The sequence below is a fragment of the Apis laboriosa genome, unplaced genomic scaffold, assembly GCF_014066325.1.
Source record: "Apis laboriosa isolate Shangri-la unplaced genomic scaffold, ASM1406632v1 scaffold35_cov144, whole genome shotgun sequence".
Classification (NCBI taxonomy): Eukaryota; Metazoa; Arthropoda; class Insecta; order Hymenoptera; family Apidae; genus Apis; species Apis laboriosa.
In genome coordinates, this window is record NW_025222966.1 from 176,535 (window position 1) to 194,855 (window position 18,321).

Consider the following 18,321-nt stretch of genomic DNA (forward strand, 5'->3'; position numbering starts at 1 on the left):
ACAAGTTCTTAGAACAAATTAAAAATTTTAGAGATTTTGCGTTTGTTGTTATATAATAATGTGCTTATTTTTTAAAATTTTTTAAATGTTAGTTTCTTGCCAAAATCATTCGTATAAAATTTCTAATCAAATGAAAGGAATTCTTTTTTAAACATATTTATGGGGATTTTTAAACATATTACTGGGATATTTGCCAATAACACCTATTATAAAATATGTACTTATTTTTTTTCATTGCTTGGAATGTATGCTCTGTTTATAACAAACTTTCTACACGGGAATAGATTCAAACGTAAATTATAATATAATTCAAGAGATATAACGATCGTTTTGTTCCGACCTCGGTATTAATAACGTCTTAATTGGAAATTAGACCATGACACAGGTGTTCAGTCTTGCTTTTCGCGAGGTTACATCCTGTATCGTACAGATTTTAATTTATGCAATTAATTCATTCACGTAACGCAATATTACTTTAATACCATTAAATTACAGTGCACGTAGAAATATATTTTTTGAGAAAACCAAGTGTTGAAAATTATTTATATACAATTAGATAAATTTCTTTCAAAGAAAAAAAACAAAAACAGTAAAATTTATTGATCAATAAATGTTAGAAAGTCTAAAAACTTGTAAATAATCTATTTATATCATTTTGAGATTAATAAATGTAATTTAAAGTGAATTTAAAAGTAAGGTGATAACGCTTGTTTCAAAGAAATCATAAGAATGATTGTAAGTATGAATGAAAATATGACGTTTTATTCTGAATTTTATTTTATTCTATTATAATTATAAAGAATGATTTAAATTGCATTGATTAAAAAATTGTATATATTATCTTTTTCATTTTGAATTAACTTTTTTATCTTTAATTCTCACCATTCTGAATAACAAAATTACAATGATAGTTATAATTTAAATTCTGAATATGTAAATCCGTAATTTAAAATAGATCAAAATAGTGTAATTTTGTTTTAGTTATATATATATTATAGAATCAATACGATAATTCCGCAAATAACCAGGTTCAATAACTAAAAATATTTTAGGAAGATATATCGAGGTGCATATGACACGGTGATGTTATAAAAATTTTTCGTAAATTGGTTTTGATATTTCGATATAAAATGAGAAAATAAATTTGTTTTTTTATATTATATTATGTGCAATCAATAATTTATTTTCATATATAAAGCATAGTTTCCATGTAATTTGTTGAAATTTTTATTCTCAAGTAGATTAATATATACAACAAAAATATAAGAATGTAATTTTATTTTGATTTCATTGATAAATCAGAAAAGAAAGAGAGAAATTTTATAAATTTATAAATTTTAAATCAATTAAGAGAATAAAAAAAAAATATATGATAAAATATAGCATTCGAATAAGGTTTTCTTAATCGTTCAACTAATTTAAATATTATAACCTATAAAAATATAAAATCAAACAATTTAAATATCATGTATAAAATCAGTATTTATAAAAATATCATATTTGATCTTAACAATATTGCTAATATCGAGTATCAAACGTATTTATTTTGCATTTATTTTGCATTTATTTATTATTCATAAACATTTTATAATTCAAATAATAGATTCATAGAAACGCAAAATTTCAAATAAATTTTCTTAATATTATTAATCTTAGAAATACTATCAAGAGAAAGAAAAAGACAGAAAATTAATAGTACTTACTGTATCCTTCGTCTTTGCACGCTTTTGATTTAAATCTTACGAAGAATGTGATNAAAAAAAAAAAGAAGCTTCGAAACTCTCACGTGCACGGTACAACAGCCTGCGATTAGAAGCTTCAGGTAGTGGGGCATGGATGGAAGGGATAGTAAGGTGAGGGGGTGGCGGGTCTCCTGCGGTGAAACGGTGGTGGATGGTTCACCGGACGACCGTCGTTGGGGCGCTGCAACCCGTCAGGACGTCAGTTTGCTGTCGTACCGCGACACGGTCGGATCTTATTTCGTAATCATCACGTACACGTACGTACACGTATACACGCGCGTAAGAATTATTCGTAAGAATCACTTGTTTCGAAATCGTAATGGTTTTCTCGTGATAAATAATCGATAGTAAACGCGTATTTAACGTGAAATGACACTAATCACGTGATCGGTGATTCGCGATACGTAGTGGGAAAGGATCGTTTAATCTTTAGTTTCGAACGTTTTTTGTTCGCGATTGACACGTTCGTTGAATTTCATGTGCAAGTGTTCGTTATCTCGCTTAGATTCTGTGTACATGAGGTCGAATTAAGTTTCGTGTCTTCATAAAAATAAAATATATACGATTGAAGGACGTATCCTCTCGAGTGTCACAAGAAAGAGCACAGTGTTAAAAATAAATCTTATATTGAAACTTGGAAGGTTAAGTGATACGTTTGTTGATATCTATAACACTGTTGGAAAATGTTATTATGTGGAAATAATTATTAGAACGCATATTCACTAGCAATATTTGATCGAGGAGAAAGATTTGAATTTTTGTTTCGCGTTATATCCACCGTAGCGTTGTGTGCGATCGAGAATCGAAGGTGCGCTGCAATCGATCTATCGATAGGATCGAAAGTTGAAATGTTCGTGAAAGAACGTCGAATATGCGAAACACGAGTGTACAGTTAATCGACGCATGTACGCGTAACCGTCATGGGTCGTTATCGAAAGAGTTTCAATTAAATTTCTCGTGAGAAAGGTCAAGTGCGCTGTTCAGTTTTCAGTTTTAATTAAAATACCCCTGAGATTCTTCATTGTCGTGCTTGTGTCTAAAATTAATTAACGACGGGTAAAGACAACGGCAGGAGAAGGTGTACGAGCAAGATTGTGACACGGCCAAAGTGCGAAGAAGGTAATAATATAACCTATAAAAAATCAATGGGCATCGTGCGACAATAGAATTGACGGGAGTGTTTTCCGTTCGAACGATTCGATATATCGATCGTGGAAAGGATAGAAGAAAAAACAGTATCGATGTGTTTTCTGTGGTTGAATTCGCGTGTGCGGCGGCTTAACAAGAGAGTTCGATCAGATTTTCGTTAAACGTTTTTTCGCGAGTGAGAAATTGTGTTGCGTGCGGAAAGAGGACATAATCGTAGAAGGATAAGTGAGAAAAAAAATGGGAAAAAAGTGAGCAGCCTTTTCAACCTGTGACGTACCTACGACGGAGAGATGAAAACGGCATAGCAACGGCAATAGGTAAGACGAACTACCGCATTTTTCTCTTCAATAAAGTTCCATGCCAGTGAATCGATGGGGAAACATTCATTGCCAATTTCTTTTCGCTTCGATTGCATCGACGATTCGATCGAGTTTTTCAATGTTTTCCGGCTGATATTCCAAATTTAAAATAAAGATAAAGGATAAAAATGCAAACTGCTCGTGAACTTTATTGAAAGTTTCTTTGCATAGCAACTTGGATGGCGAATCAACCCCATTTTCCATGGCATGCTATCGATACTATACGTAATTTTTGCAATATATTATTTAACACGGCATTGTTAAAATTGATTGCTCGTGTCGTGCCGCTTTTACTGAACGTGAACTCGTATATCTGATTAATACTATTAACAGATCAACCTACATATCGCGCGGGTACTTCTCGACAATATGTAGTGCGTTCAATCATACAAATGACGTTCTCCTCATCGAAACGTTTCACTTTGGAATTTTGCATGCGCGATCGAGGTAAACAACCGTTGTCTCTTTATTTGCGACTAGATTGGCATCGGTGCTTTAATGTTACACGAGTTATTACAAATGATCGATTAGTATAATGATTGGCTTGGATAATGGTCGTTCGTTTTCTGTCAAACACGGCGTACGATAATGCATACACGATCAATTATACTTAGTTCTATATTTCATTCTCCTACACATTAAAATACCGTACGTCATGATTTATTAAGTTTACTTTAGGGTTGAATCAGTCTTGATTAAATCGCAAATTTCGAATTGTATCGCCATAAATTAAAATACGATAAATCGAAGCTTCGATTGAATGACGTTTCGCACACATAATTGACGATAAATTTACAGAATTATGGTATCTAATAAACGCTAAATACACGAGATTCAATAACGCACGGATGATTTACGGTGAAAATCAGCGTGAAGAAGAGAGAGAATGTTTTTATCCATATAAAGGAAGGAATGATGAATTGCCAATTCGGTGGGATTAGCAATAAATGCGTGGGACGAGGGGGCGCGACACGAAAATTTGTTTTTACGCGATTTCGCGGTGGAATTTGCGGTTATCGCTCGTTTGATAAAATTAAAACGATCCTGTTTTAGCGTGTACGCGTTATCTTTCGCACGATGGTTACCCGGACAAGCGCATTACGCGCGCTGGCATTTATTCGACAGATTAGCTCGCAAACTGTCGATTCGTGGTGGCAAATCGCCCGTTTAGAGTATTACTCGCGTTCCTATTGTTTGTTCACGCATCTGAAAACCAAAAATGAGCCAGATGATCTTGCATTCTTCGCGAAAAGCGCTAAATTACTGCACGGTAATTACGAATATCGCGTCTGTTTTTTGCTTAGAAAGGTAACGAATGGCTAAATTATGCCGGCTGTTTGCTCAGTCTGTGCTAAGGTAATTTAACTTTCCGTTTTAAATTATGGAAATGTTCTGAAAAAGTTGCATACGTTTCACGCAGACGGGCAATTTCGCGAAATTCTTTTTTTTCTTTTCTTTTTATCCCCGAATGTGTTTTATAATCGCGGTTTTCTTGATATTGAAATTATATCTATCGACAAATAATTTGTCGACGTACTAGTTTGAGGTAACACGTGTTGTGAATTATTCTTTGGCGTGATTTTTCTTTCGATGGATTCAATGAATACTTATTGAAGAAACGTAATAAATTTGAAGTTTCTTAATTGGATTTTTAACTTGTGTAATATTTTTCTGTAGATTTATAAGAGGGCTTGGAATAAAAATACACAGTATTTTTTTCTTATTAAAATAATCTATTTTGCAGTAGTTGTTATCCATGGAACAAAAATTAATATAAATTTCTGTATCCATGTAATTTTCAAGTAAACAATGAAAGAGAGAAACAGAGTTCTTTTATAGAAGTTAATGAAGCGTAAAAGAAACGTGATTACAAAGTTAATTTAAAAGGTTTATAATCAAAGAGACGCGAATATTTATTTCGATGAAATTAAACGATGAAAAAGAGTAATAGTCCGTTTCAAGCAATTTCGCAGATTCGAGATTAAAAAATTTTCACAGAAATGATCAATTTCACCCGTTACTTTTAATAATTTTATTCCTTAGTTTTCAGTCGAATCTCATCGACAGATCAAAGACAGAGAACGGAAAGTTTTAAATAAACGGCCGCTTCAGCCAATGAATTACGACTGTTTGAAAGAACATGCGCCGTCCATTTTTGACCTCGCCCTATCCATCGAGAAATTAATATAATACGTTTTTGCATTGTATTGCTCTCTCTCTCTCTCTCTCTCTTTTACACGCTTTTTCATACAATGAATGAAATTACAAAAATTACACGTTTACTTTTTGACCGACCGACGCTAATGAATTTTAAAACGCAGGATCAAAAAGTTTCCCCGCGATATGGAAGGATGAAAAAAAAAAAAAAGATGAAAAGAGTCGGAGATGGCATGGAATATTTTGCACGGGTAGAGAAAGTAAAAATTACGCAGGGAAATGGTTTCATATTCTAGCAGTAGGGAACACCGTTATTATTTTTGCTGATGTTACTTCATGCTCACCGTGCATACTGGTTAAATTATGGTTGATATCATTATCACAAAAATACACCGGGGCGAAACTGCATCTTTTGTCATCGTGACGAACATTATTTTCTTTGCAACTTGAAATCAAGCATCTTTCTCGAATTAAAATTTTCCTTTAATAATTTAATTCTGTTTCTTTCTCCAATTTTTTTTTTGTCCACTTGCATCAAAAAAAAAAAAAAATAAAGGAAGACACCCCCTTTCGCATACGTGTTTTCGCGCATTTTACTTCGACTTGATTTAAAAATAATAAATAAAATTGGAATAATTAGAAGGATGTCAAAGAAAATCGAGAATATTTTCAACAATATTTTCATTGATCTTAAAAATTAACGAAATGACGAATTTTATTTCTAACGAAATGTTTAAATATGAGCCTCGAAATGTGAAGCGTTTTCAATCGGTCTTCCATTTAATTAATTACACCTTTTTATTCTGCATCGATAAAATGTCCCTATAAAATTGCGTTAATCGATGTTTTTTCGCGAAATTCGATTGCGTAAGCGCAATTAGCGCTACAATTCAATTATTTCGCTCGGCGGGCATATCGATAGTCGAAAAAGGGAAATAAAATAATACTATTACACGATTGCGTACACGTTCCGACCCTTCTCTTCCATTTCCTCCCCTTTAAATAGAGTTTTCTTGATTTATTACGAACGCAGGAAGCGAAACCCGCTATGTGTACTCGGAGTTTATCCGAGTAAGAGCGGATAGATATTTCTCCTATTTTATTTCCGCTTTTTTGGCAAAGGGAACGTGGCCCTCCTTCTATCTTCACCCGCTCGCTTCTTCTCGCCATTTTCTGCTTTTCGCGCGCGAAAGCGACGAATTCGTTAAAAAATCGCGAGATCTCTATCGTTGTTTCCGCGACTGACTAAAATATGAAGCTATTCAGAGGGGCTAGGCTTTTCCTCAATTCTCCACTTTAACATTGCCACGTGATAAATACGCGCAGGAACACGTGCGAGATCATAGATCACGTTTTGTGGAAACTATGTCAGGTGTAAGTTTGTTTTCAAAGTGAAAAATGCATTTACGCGCGCGCATATATATACACACACACACACACACATGTGTTTTATTTCTCTGTGAATTTATGGCGGTTTATTTATAATATGGGATGCGTAGAATAGAGGAAAGTAGAGTTAAATGATACGTTTCGTTTTTCGAATCTTGTTCTTAGAAATCAATCGCGACAAATAAAAGATTTCTATGGATATTGTATTTTTTTTTGACAATTTTTCGCCGAAATAAATAAATAGAATGAATTGTACACAGGTGATTCTCCTCGTTTATGAAAGAAAGGTTTATTCATTTATCATTATTTACATGGTGTAAAGAATTAAACGTGTTTTCTTCTTTAATCTTTAATATTTGACTCGATGGAAGGAATTTAATAAGTAAACGTTTGAGAAAGTGAATTCGTCTGCGTTACTTTCAGACATATGGCTTTTCTTTATGCAATCTCATTCAGTTTTTGTACATCGTTTAATACTTCTTTCTTCTCATTGAAGTTGGGAAGTAATAATTAATGATAGAGTTTAAAGATTTTTCACTTGAGAGAGATTCTCTTTTGTTCTTAAATTGAATGAATTATAATATTTTTCTTCTCAAATATACATTAATTTTATAAAACGAGAGAATTGTTTTTTTTTTCTTGATTTAAATTCTTTCATAAATTAAAAAAGCTTATACAAACGAACACTTTTTAAAATATCAATAGTCATTTATATCCTCGTTCAAATTGCTATTTTATAATTAACTTGATTCACATTGTTACATATTATATATGTAAATCGAGTTAATATCTATTTGCAGAATATTTAAGTATGTACACGTCACGTAGACATTAGTAAAGTTTGTATGTTTCTTGTACAATTCAATTGTTTACGAAAGTAAACTTAGTTAACAATAAGTCTCGCTAGCTGAAGCTGGATACAGACAGCTTCGAAACAAGATTTAAGTTAATACCGAGCAAGATTGCTATCGAAATCCTTGGAGTTGCCAAGGTTGTCGAGATTAATATTGTTACAACCTTAATCCTTCCCGTTGTTTCTTTAAATAGATTCTTTAATAAATATTCTTTTGCCTTTCTAATTCTTAAAAAAAAAACAGTATTATAAACATATACAATCTTTTCTGCGAAAGATAAAAACTTTTAATCCACTAATACTGTACACATCTTAACGCATCTTTTCGATTTTAATTTCACTTTTCTAACGTGGACAATATCGTTTCTCCTTAAACAAGGAGGTATTCAATGATCAAATCAAAAAGAAAGAAAAAGCTCGCAAGGATGTTCGTTGACAAAGAAATGTGGTTCGGCGTAATTTTGAGTAAACGAATGCGCGAAACGGGGATGGCGAAGCGGAATTTTCGGGTTTTCGTGGCACACGGTGCGCGACGATATACGTATAAAGTCCATGTACAACTAGCGCATAAAGTAAAAGCGAAGCCGGTTGAAAGGAGCCGAGAACTAGCGGGAAACGTGCATCTGAAGGGTTGGTTGAGTTGTGTGCAGGTTTGTAGGAAAGTAGACGGGACGGATAGAGTGATAGCTTTTTCCCTTCTTCCCTCTTCTCTTTTTTCCTCCCCTTTCTCTCTCTCTCTCTCTCAAGTCTGTCTCCATCTACTTCTTCCTTTCTCTCACTTCTCCCTTTATTCGTTTCCCTTTTCCTAATTCCATGTTTCTATTTTTTCTTCTTCTCTAACATCTCTCTCCTCTCCTCCATTGTCGCGCCTCCCCCATGCTGTTTCTAACTCCTCCTCTCTGGCCCCGTTGCACCCTGTCAAAGGGATCTTGTCTCGTCGCTTGCGATTCGAATAAATGGACCTCGTCGCGAAGAGGGTCAGGGCAGGAGTCAGAGAGAACCCTGGCCAACCATTTTGCAAGGGTTGAAGAAGAACGTTCGCTATTTTTGGTATAAGTTTTATATAAAAAAATGATGAGCCGCTTCTGGAATTAGTTTGGAGGAAGGGTAATGAGATTCGAGGAATGAGAGAGGGAGGAGGATGTCGTAGAACTTTTCAAGGGGATGTTTGTTGAGCGATTACGTTGCTCGATGGGTTGTTGCTATCTTTGAAGAATGGGTATCGTTTTATCGATCGAGCTTCGAGACAACCTTTGTGACGAGGATATTTTGTTGCTCCGTATATTAATATACCTTAATATTATGCGTATGGCGCGCTCCCAAGGTGAATATAAAACTTGGGAGTAATAAAGTTTGCGTAAACTTGTGACCTACTTCGTTATCGAGCGATTTTCGTTTCCGAGTGTTCGTTAAAATTGGTTGGTTCATGCTATTTTTCAAGCAGATAGAAAAATTTGATGGAATAGCTTGGGCTTTTTCATTATTATTCATTTTTATCTATTTGTCTATTTTCCGACTCGCGCAAAATAATTGATATCTTTGATGTAAGAAATAAAGTTATAAAAATTCAAAAAACAAAATCTCCTTTCTTATAATTTTCCATTACATTTATAAATAATTTTTCTTTATCTATTCGATCTCAAAAATATTAAAAACGCAACGAAATGAAGAGAGAAGTGAAACGAGTATTTATTACTACTGAATTTATATAAAGAAACAAATTTCCTTACGTTTTTTTTACCAAGCATTTATTCGAAGAAGAAACTTATCCCTTCTCATATTACTTTCATAGAATGAAAACTAGAAATTTACAAATATATATTCGCCTCTTAATTTTCCCCGGTAAATGTATTTTTAAAACGCAAGAAAGACGAATAAAGGAAATCTGCCAACAATACATTTCCACGTTACATTTTAACGTGGCGGATATAAATCTAGCGTTAAGTGAAAAATTAGTTTATTACTAGCCCCGTGGGAACGCGCATACGTCACGTCAAGTGTATCCAACTTGATATTAGGGAAACGGTCGCCTCTTCTGCGAAGATTACGAACGCACGAGAGGCGAACGTGCAATATCTTAGGGGCGCACGTACACGGTTTTAATACAATGTGTCCGTTCTCCTTTCCAGCTCGTCCCAACGTCCAACGGGCACGTATTATGTGAGGTGAAACTTGCAACGAGGGAAACGAAGATGTCCGCCATCAGCGTGGCTGCATGGCTGCTCAGCGCCGTCGCTTTCGCCGCGATTAATAACGGTGAGTTGCATTATAAAACGCTTATCGTGTGAATTAATAATTACAAGTAGGTAGGAGAGCGAAGCTCCTACTCGGGTCAACCCCGTTTGGTCGAACTTGGCGAGTTTGCGCGAAACTATTGTTTCTCCCTTCTTTCTTTGAGCCGAACGCTCAACGAGCGTTTTACGTAAGAGTTTGGGATAAGAGTCGAAATTTTTTTGAAAACTATAGAGAGTAAATTTTCGAAAGTATTCTGTTTAATTCTCGGCCAAAACTTTTTTTCTTAGAATTTAAATTAACAGAAATAACGAGTAATAGAATTTTCCATTATGGAGGGAATTAAATTTTTCGTCGATTCAAGTGGGTAATTAAATAATGAGAAAATTTTATTGCAATTTAATCGTTCTCGCGATTGTTGAAAATTGTCCCATTTCCAGTTAGTTTTTATGCTATGCTCCTTTCTGCCATATTTCATCAAACTTTTCTCCCTTCTTCGAATATTTATAAAGTGGATGCTCTTTAACTTTTATCTTGTTATCAATCGAATATATTGATTCGGATTAAATGTGGTATCATCGTGGTATAATTCCAAGTAACAGAAATTCTATTTAGATAAAGAGAATTGTTGGAATATATTATTGGATAAACGCGAAATACATTTGCCCGTACATAAAGAAGTTGCAGTTAAAATTTTCCGCGATGGAGGTTTACGATAATTGGAGTTCTCCAATTCGTTTGATTTATTACGCGGTTGGTTCCTTTACTCGTTATATGCACTTCTATTTCCTCTGCCACTTGTTTGAAAATTGTTCGATTTTAATTGGGAACGAGCATGCGAACGATACATTTCGCCGCAAACATTTAAAATCGCAATTAGACGGTGAAATTGTGCAGGCTAGGGGGGGAGCCCTTATCGACAAAAAAAAAAAAAAAAGAAAAAGAAAACCTGTATAATATCGAAACTCGGGCAAGGAAATTCTTCCAACGACCATTTTCGTTTCACGCGTTTCGATGAAATGCTCGAAGGGGTTGCTCGTCGATCTGTTGTTCCTTGGTGAAAAGCATAATTAAAATAGGGTGTAAAGTGTCTGCTCGAAGAGTTTTCAAAGTTTTCTTCATTCAACTTAGATTCGGGAATAGCTGTTTCGTTAATTCGAACTTTCCACTTTTCTTTTCCACTTTCTTGCCGCGGCCGGTTGTCGGAGGGACATTACGAGCGCAAGGTGGCAATTAACGATAATATTGTTACAGTTTGCAAAGTGATTTTCGAGCGAGGCGCAACGAGAATTCCATTTCGCGTATACCGCGGGCTACACGGCATTAATTCACGTCTATGACTTAACGACGAGCGAGTTACACCAATCGACCACCTAGTTTTACCATTTTCCCCGTGAGCAATACGCAATTAAACATTTTCCATCGGCGGGGGGAGGATCGATCGGTCGACGTCTAATTTAATTTTCTCTCCGAGCACTCGATAGATATTAGGTCACGATTACATCCGGAAAATGACGCGCCTCCCTTCCCTCTTATCATTTTTTTTCATCCCCATGTCGAACAACCACAAAGGAAGTTCCACACGCGCTCGTGATGTTTGACCCAGAACAAACGAACGGCCATCTCCTTTCGAGGAGACACTCCGTCTTCTCGATACAGAAGAATAATTTCCTTGATGGAAATGGAATCCCTCCTTTTCGAGGGATGTTTCATCGAGGAGGAGGTTTCGATGCTGGAATTTCGTGCACGTTGCGTAGCGTCCTCGTGTGTGATGCGAATCAAAGTTGGCTCGTTTGTTCGGCGACACGCGTCCGCACGTGTTCGAGTGCGAACGAGTTCGATCCTCGACGAGGAGGGAAATGCGAACGTATCGTGGCAGAGTTATATGGCGGGATATATAAGCTCGAAAGTCGACCGAATATCGCGATAATTAATGACCGTTTTGTAAATTGTAATTTATTTTGTTAAACGTTTTCATGGAGGGAATAAATTTTAAAGAGGAATTCCGTTTCGAGAATTTTATTTCTATTTCGTAATTTATTTTTATTATACGCGGGTCGAAACATTGATTGAACAGGATATCTTGTTTGGCTTGTAAATATAGTATAGTCGCTTATACGTACACAGACTGTCCTATTTTATTCTATAAATGGATTCATCGAGGACAATATCGACATTCCTCCTCTTCCAGTCGATGCTCAAAGTTTCATTCATCTTGTTGGCAAGATATATTTTCAGGATTACCGGGTTACGATGTAAAATATTATTTGCCTTATCTCGAAACTTTATTAATTGCTAATTACTTTGATATTAATTAATTTTCGTGAGAAGTATTCAGGATATTTTAATCCTGGGAAAAGTATAAAAATTTTATTTTTACCAGCTGGGCGTATTTATCGGCAATCTTTGAGATATATTAATTTCTTTTCCGTAATAATTTTCCCACGAAACTATGTCAATCGATATTTAATATATTCATATATATATATACATAGTATAATTGGAAACGCTCAAATATCTGGATAAATACGAATAAATAAAAATTCCAGACAAAAATTTTTCGATGTTTTTTAAAATTAAAATTTTTCTCGATGCAATTAATTTATAGTATTTCAAAAGATAATGGATTATTCAATGGATTATCTCAAATATATTTTTTCTCAAACATTTGAACGATGTTTGCAGAATATACGTACAGATAATATTCTATTTTCTATTTATAGTTTGCCTCTCGTATATGAGACATTAAATATAACACGTATAAACATCGAGAAAAACACATTAATTCTTCGATAATTAAGATCACGATATATTCGAGATTCATTTAGGAAATTGATGAGATGAGAAATTTTCCATTAAAATTCATTCTACGAAAGCAAATACCTTAATACGCATCGATCAATAATGGATCCGATAATTGACAGAAATAGTCATCAATTCCTTCAACGAATAATCGAATATATTTTATGTATACTTAATGTCTCAGCCATACTTAATGGAACCTCGAAAATTGCTGAAATCCTATATATACGATCATTCATAAAATCTTCTACGTTATCTTAAAAGGAAATTCATCTATCGTCTAGAAAAATTTGATTTTGATGAAAATTCGTATGTGGAGGACAACAGATTACTCAGAGGAATTTATTTTTTCGACGAAAAAATCTATATATACATTACGAAATAAATTTTCAAATTTTTCTTTTTCATATTCCTGAAAGTATTTTTTATAAAAAGATAACAAAGCATTATAACTCTATAATATAATATATTTTACAGTTTAAAACCCTGCTCTATCCCATATCATTACGAAAATAATCATTGATTTGATATATTATTTTCTAATTATTATTTAATATATATTTATATTATTTTCTAATAACACATCATTTTTTTTTCTATGTATAAATAGATATACTCACATTGCTTCCTATAAAATAGAATTATTATTAATTTTGATGTTTATCAGTTAAATTTGCATATAAACGCTTCCGATCGATCGATTATCTTCCATCTCCTTCCATCACCCCCCCATCGAATAAAAAATCTCGCTCGTCGAACAGCGTTGATTCACGATCATTTCGAGCATCATATCGAGCATCCTTGCATATATATATACGGACGCGCAACTTGTTAGATCAGAATCATTAAAACGAGAATGCTCGAGGAGATCCATGATTGTACGAATCGCGTGCACTCGAAAAGAAAAATAAAAAAAAAAAAAAAGAAGAACACGTAAAGACAACCCGTCGACTTTCGTCTCGAGCTGCGGGCAATAAACACTCTCTTTTCCCCGGGCAAACAATGCAGTGACACGGGGCGAAAAATTAACGAGGCGTGGGCCAAATTCAAACTCATCTCCATCCTTCTATTCCCTCTCCGTGTCGCCTTCCTTCCTCCCTCCATTCCATTATTTCTATGCGCGGGAAAATATATATCGGCGTTGCATCGTTCATCGAGGTTGAATGTATACGCGTGAAATTGTAATGTTGTTGTTGTCAGTATTTTTATGCGAGGAAATATATCGAATTCGTGAATTCGTTACGCTCTTATTGGATATTTTTTGACTTTTATCTTTATTCTTATATCAAGTATTTGAACAACGATATTTAAATTTTTATTAAAGTATGATGAGAATTAAGGATTAGTTAGAGATAGAAGGTTTATTTCAAGAGAATAAAATAATCATTCTTCTAATTTCAAAATACAAAATCTTGCGAAAGGTAAATATGTTTCCGGACAATTTTGAGCGATAATGTATATCTATATATCGGAAACTGTATATATATCGATAGATCGATTGGATATACGTTCATTAAGAGCAATTCCAAACGGTCAAGTAAACTCGTTGAGGGTCGCAATTGCGTTATCAATTCGCCAAACATTCATTATTGGACTCGATATTAAAGACGAAATAGCGAGACTTAAGCGTGGATTACATTCGTTTACGAGTATTGCAGTTATTCGACAGAAATATTCACTTGAATCTTGAATCGAATAAGCCAAGTCATACATATATACATATATATACATATGCGAATAATATAAAGTTTATTAGTACATCTTTTTCTCGAATTATGATGCATAGCCTACGATGCGCCTAAAATATCGACGAAACAATTAATTAGTTTGCGTTAGAAATTGCGTATATCCTACCCCTATCAACCTCCCTCCCCTTTGTTAGAAAACTAGATCACTGCATAATTGTAATTAAATTTCGGATGGATGTTAAATTAACGCAGAATTCTTTCTTTAAATCAATCCTCCCTCAAACGAATTCCTTCCCCTAGGAAGCTCAGCTTTCTTTTTTTCTCCCCCTCTTTCTCCACATCCCAGAAACTTTATATCCGTTTGTAATTTCACACTCCATTTCTCTCCATCCATCCATCCATCTCTCTCGCGCGCGAGGGGTTTCGCCTCTCTCTCTCTCTCTCTCTCTCTCTCTTCGTAGTTCACGGTCCTCACGATCGAACGGTTCGAAAGCCCGCGCGATGTCTCGATTCTCGCGACGTTCTCTGACAATGAACAATGGTGGGGCAAAGTTTCAGAGTGGAATAGGAAGGTGAAAAAGTCGCGAGGATAAGTGATAACGCGGAAGCTGTGTGTGTGTGTGTGTGTGTGTGTTGTTCGCGACCCGTTTCCCCCGCTTCGAGCCTTTGAGAGCCACGAGGGTATATCCGGCTATGATGTAAGAAGATCATGGCGTAGCCGGTTTAGCCGGGCCCGCCAGATATAGGTTGCCGGTCTCTCTATATATCTTTATCTCGGTCGGGGATTGCATTGTTAGCAGGGAGCGCATTGTTTGAACGGTGACGCGAGGCCTCGGGCGACCAATCAGCGTTCGCGCTGGCCGTGCCTTATCAAAGATTTCTACCACCTCCTGCGGGGCTTAAATCAACCCAAAGCCCCCCCTCCCCTTCTCTCTCTCTCTCTCTCTCTCTCTCTCTCTCTCTCTCTCTCTCTCTCTTATGGTTTATGGAACTTCGTTTCCACGGAGTTGCAGGGGTGGAGGAAGCGAGAGTCGTTATCTGGAAAAAACAGATCGACCCTAATTGTCAATTCTTAGCCAGTTTGCAACGAGTTCGAAAGGGGTTTGGACGTTTTTACCTAGATTCGTTAGGATCGCCCCGTTTCGACTCCGCTCTGTTTCTGTCGGTTCTTATCGCGTCCCGGGCCGAGTTTGCTCCAATTGTGACTGCCGCGTTTCTCTCTCTCTTTCTCTCTCTCTTGCTCCCTCCTTTTTTCCCTTCTTCTTCTCCGCGGTCGTTCACGTTACTGAAAACACCGAGCTCGTGCCCGGTATGTGATTAGTGGGGATCTGGGTTTCTAGTTTCACTGGGATCCGGATTTCGTAAGATGAAGGGAGAATCGGCATCATTTGCATGACGAGCGTTTCGAAGGTGTGCTTGTGATTTTTACGATTATTGATTCGTGGCAAAATTCATTTAATAGGGTTAAAGGAATGTAAAGTCTTGGTTTGTTTTTCGGCAGATATTTCAATTTTGAATTTCTTTCGCGCAGAAACCTTGAATTGCAAGGCAAAGAATCGAAAGACAAGGAATATCGTTTTATGTCTCATTCCTTACTTTCTGTAGAATAAATTGTACAAAGTTCGAATCGAGATATATTTGTCGAAACTTCAAACTTTTTGTTCTCTTTTATTTGAAAAAAATAAGAATTTAAAAATCGGTTTGAGAGAAAGATTTCCAATATTTTCACTCAACAAAAAGTAATCATATCATCACGTTGATTTTCTCAAGAAGTGAAATTTCTAAGAAATTTCACCTTGAGAAAGAGATAATAACCAAAAATTCCTTTTGGAATGTAATCGATCACGATATAACATGGCTGTGTGTGCAATGTATTCGAGAGCGATAATACATACGTAACTTAGCGGAATACCTGGGGGCGTTTCAGTTCATCTAGATCCCTCTTTAAGCGCAACTCTCTTTCTAAGGTCACGTCTTGGTTTCTCGAGGCACAATGAACCTCGTTCATCGTTCTGATACAAATCCACTCCGCGCGGAACGAAAAGAATAAAAGTGTCGTCGATGCATAAATTGCCGCCTTTCCTATTGTCTCCTCGGCCGTGGAGATGGCTAACTAGACGGTTATTGTGCACGATGGAAAAAAAAAAAAATAAAATCGACGCAACGTCGAAGAAAACCTTGGTCTTTGTCGCGTCTCCGAACGAACTCGATTTTCCTTAACAAACGCAAAAATTCCAGTTCGTTTTATCGTGTTTCGCTTCTTATCGGTTCCTGGGATGATCCCTTCGAGGGAGAATTCGTTGGCCCGTGTTGACGAGATCGAAGAGATTTATTTCGAGGAAGAAACGATCGCGACGATCGTCAGAAAAATTCCCTTTGTGGCAAGCACGGGAAAAATTAGATTAGCGAAGCATAGTTAGTTATTGGTTTTCCATCTCCGTTTAACCACAGTGCTAGTTATAACAACTTCATCAACTACGTTAACTCGCGTAATACGATTTCGAATAACTCGTAAATTATTCTCGTTTTATGAAAAAAATATATATAATAAAATAATTACTTACTCGTATGACAAGTTTTATAAAATTCAAGTTGAGATATTTTTTCTTAAAGTATATTTTAATAAGTATATTTTAATAATTGATTTATTAAAAAAATGTATATAGTACATGATTCAAAATAAAATATACATTTTCCCTTCTACAACTTTTCATGAAACGAAATTATTTCGTTCATTCTTTCTGCAGAGAAAACTCTTCTGGGATTGTAATCAAGATATATTACTTCCTTGCACAATAATAGAATCCTGATTTTCTAGATTTTTGAAGAATTTTTTCATTTGATTCTGAATTCTTAATTTAAGAGGCATCAATTTGAGAGACCACTTAAATTAATTGGATTTGTGAGATTTTTCTCTTAGGAGAAGAGGAAGATTAATCAACGTTCTTTGGAGATTTGGTAGAACGTTTAAATCGATATACGGCTTTGATATTCAATATTGATTAGAATTTCATTACGATCTGATGAAGCTTGATCGGACAAAGCAGGAATGTGCATATAATAGACGCGGGGAATGCGGGGCATCCTTATATGTCCTATGAAAGCTAACGAGCTGCTTCTTGCGCAGTTTAAAATAGGTTAATGAATCTAGTATTTCGTAATAATTATTATCGAAACGAAAGGATCGATGAAAATCGAAAACGAAATCGAAGAAAAATGATATTCGAGTGTTTTCTGTCGTATCGAACGTATAATAATGATAATTTCATAAATTTTTCTTATTTTAATTCGTATATGCGATGCTTTATATTTTGCAATGTTACGAATCGAATTTTATTCCCACTATACATTATTTTGAGAAAAAAAGGTATCATTCTTTAGGAATTGGTCAGACTTGTAGATATATCTATGGCGATGTACGAATGTCCAAGAAAATGTGTCGAAGCTTTATGGTAGATTTATTGCGTTGAAAGTGATATAGATCATATTGGAGTCCGGAAAGAAAAGTAGTACGATTTGAAATTGAACTTTTCGAGAGAAGTAAGCTCGAGAAATTAAATTAAACTTTCCCCGCAAACAGCATGTTCCATTTTAACTTTGTTGATCATCCTTCGATGATAAGTTGTTTTTCATTTACGATTAAAAGTGGGAAAAAATATTTAAAAAAACACCATATTTTTCAGAACTTATTCCCTTAAGATTAATTTCTTTTTTCTTTCCCCCTTTCTTCTTTTAAAAAATGCTAATTAAAAAATGTCATCGAAATAAGAAAAGTACAATTTTTCCGTTTTCTTTTACGTATAATCATTAAAAATATTTCCTATAAGAATATGCATATTTTGTAATTATCAATTACATTAAGATATTATTTTTTTAAAAATTTTTTTAAAAACTCGATTCTATAAAAATGGCACGTGTTACGATTCTATACGAGAAGAAAATATTTTGAA

At 35.0% G+C, this 18,321-nt stretch overlaps 1 protein-coding gene across 4 annotated transcripts in view; it reads left to right on the forward strand.

Moving 5' to 3' along the window:
- Positions 1 to 1,987: 1,987 nt before the first annotated feature.
- LOC122715420 (lachesin-like) overlaps positions 1,988 to 18,321 on the forward strand; it is a 480,792-nt gene continuing 464,458 nt past the window's right edge. For all 4 annotated transcript variants that reach the window (XM_043937600.1, XM_043937601.1, XM_043937602.1 and 1 more), the window contains exons 1-2: positions 1,988 to 3,208; positions 9,779 to 9,905. In XM_043937600.1, the coding sequence (XP_043793535.1) occupies positions 9,842 to 9,905 (64 nt within the window). In that variant the 5' untranslated portion in view covers positions 1,988 to 3,208; positions 9,779 to 9,841. The remainder of the gene's footprint in view (positions 3,209 to 9,778; positions 9,906 to 18,321) is intronic.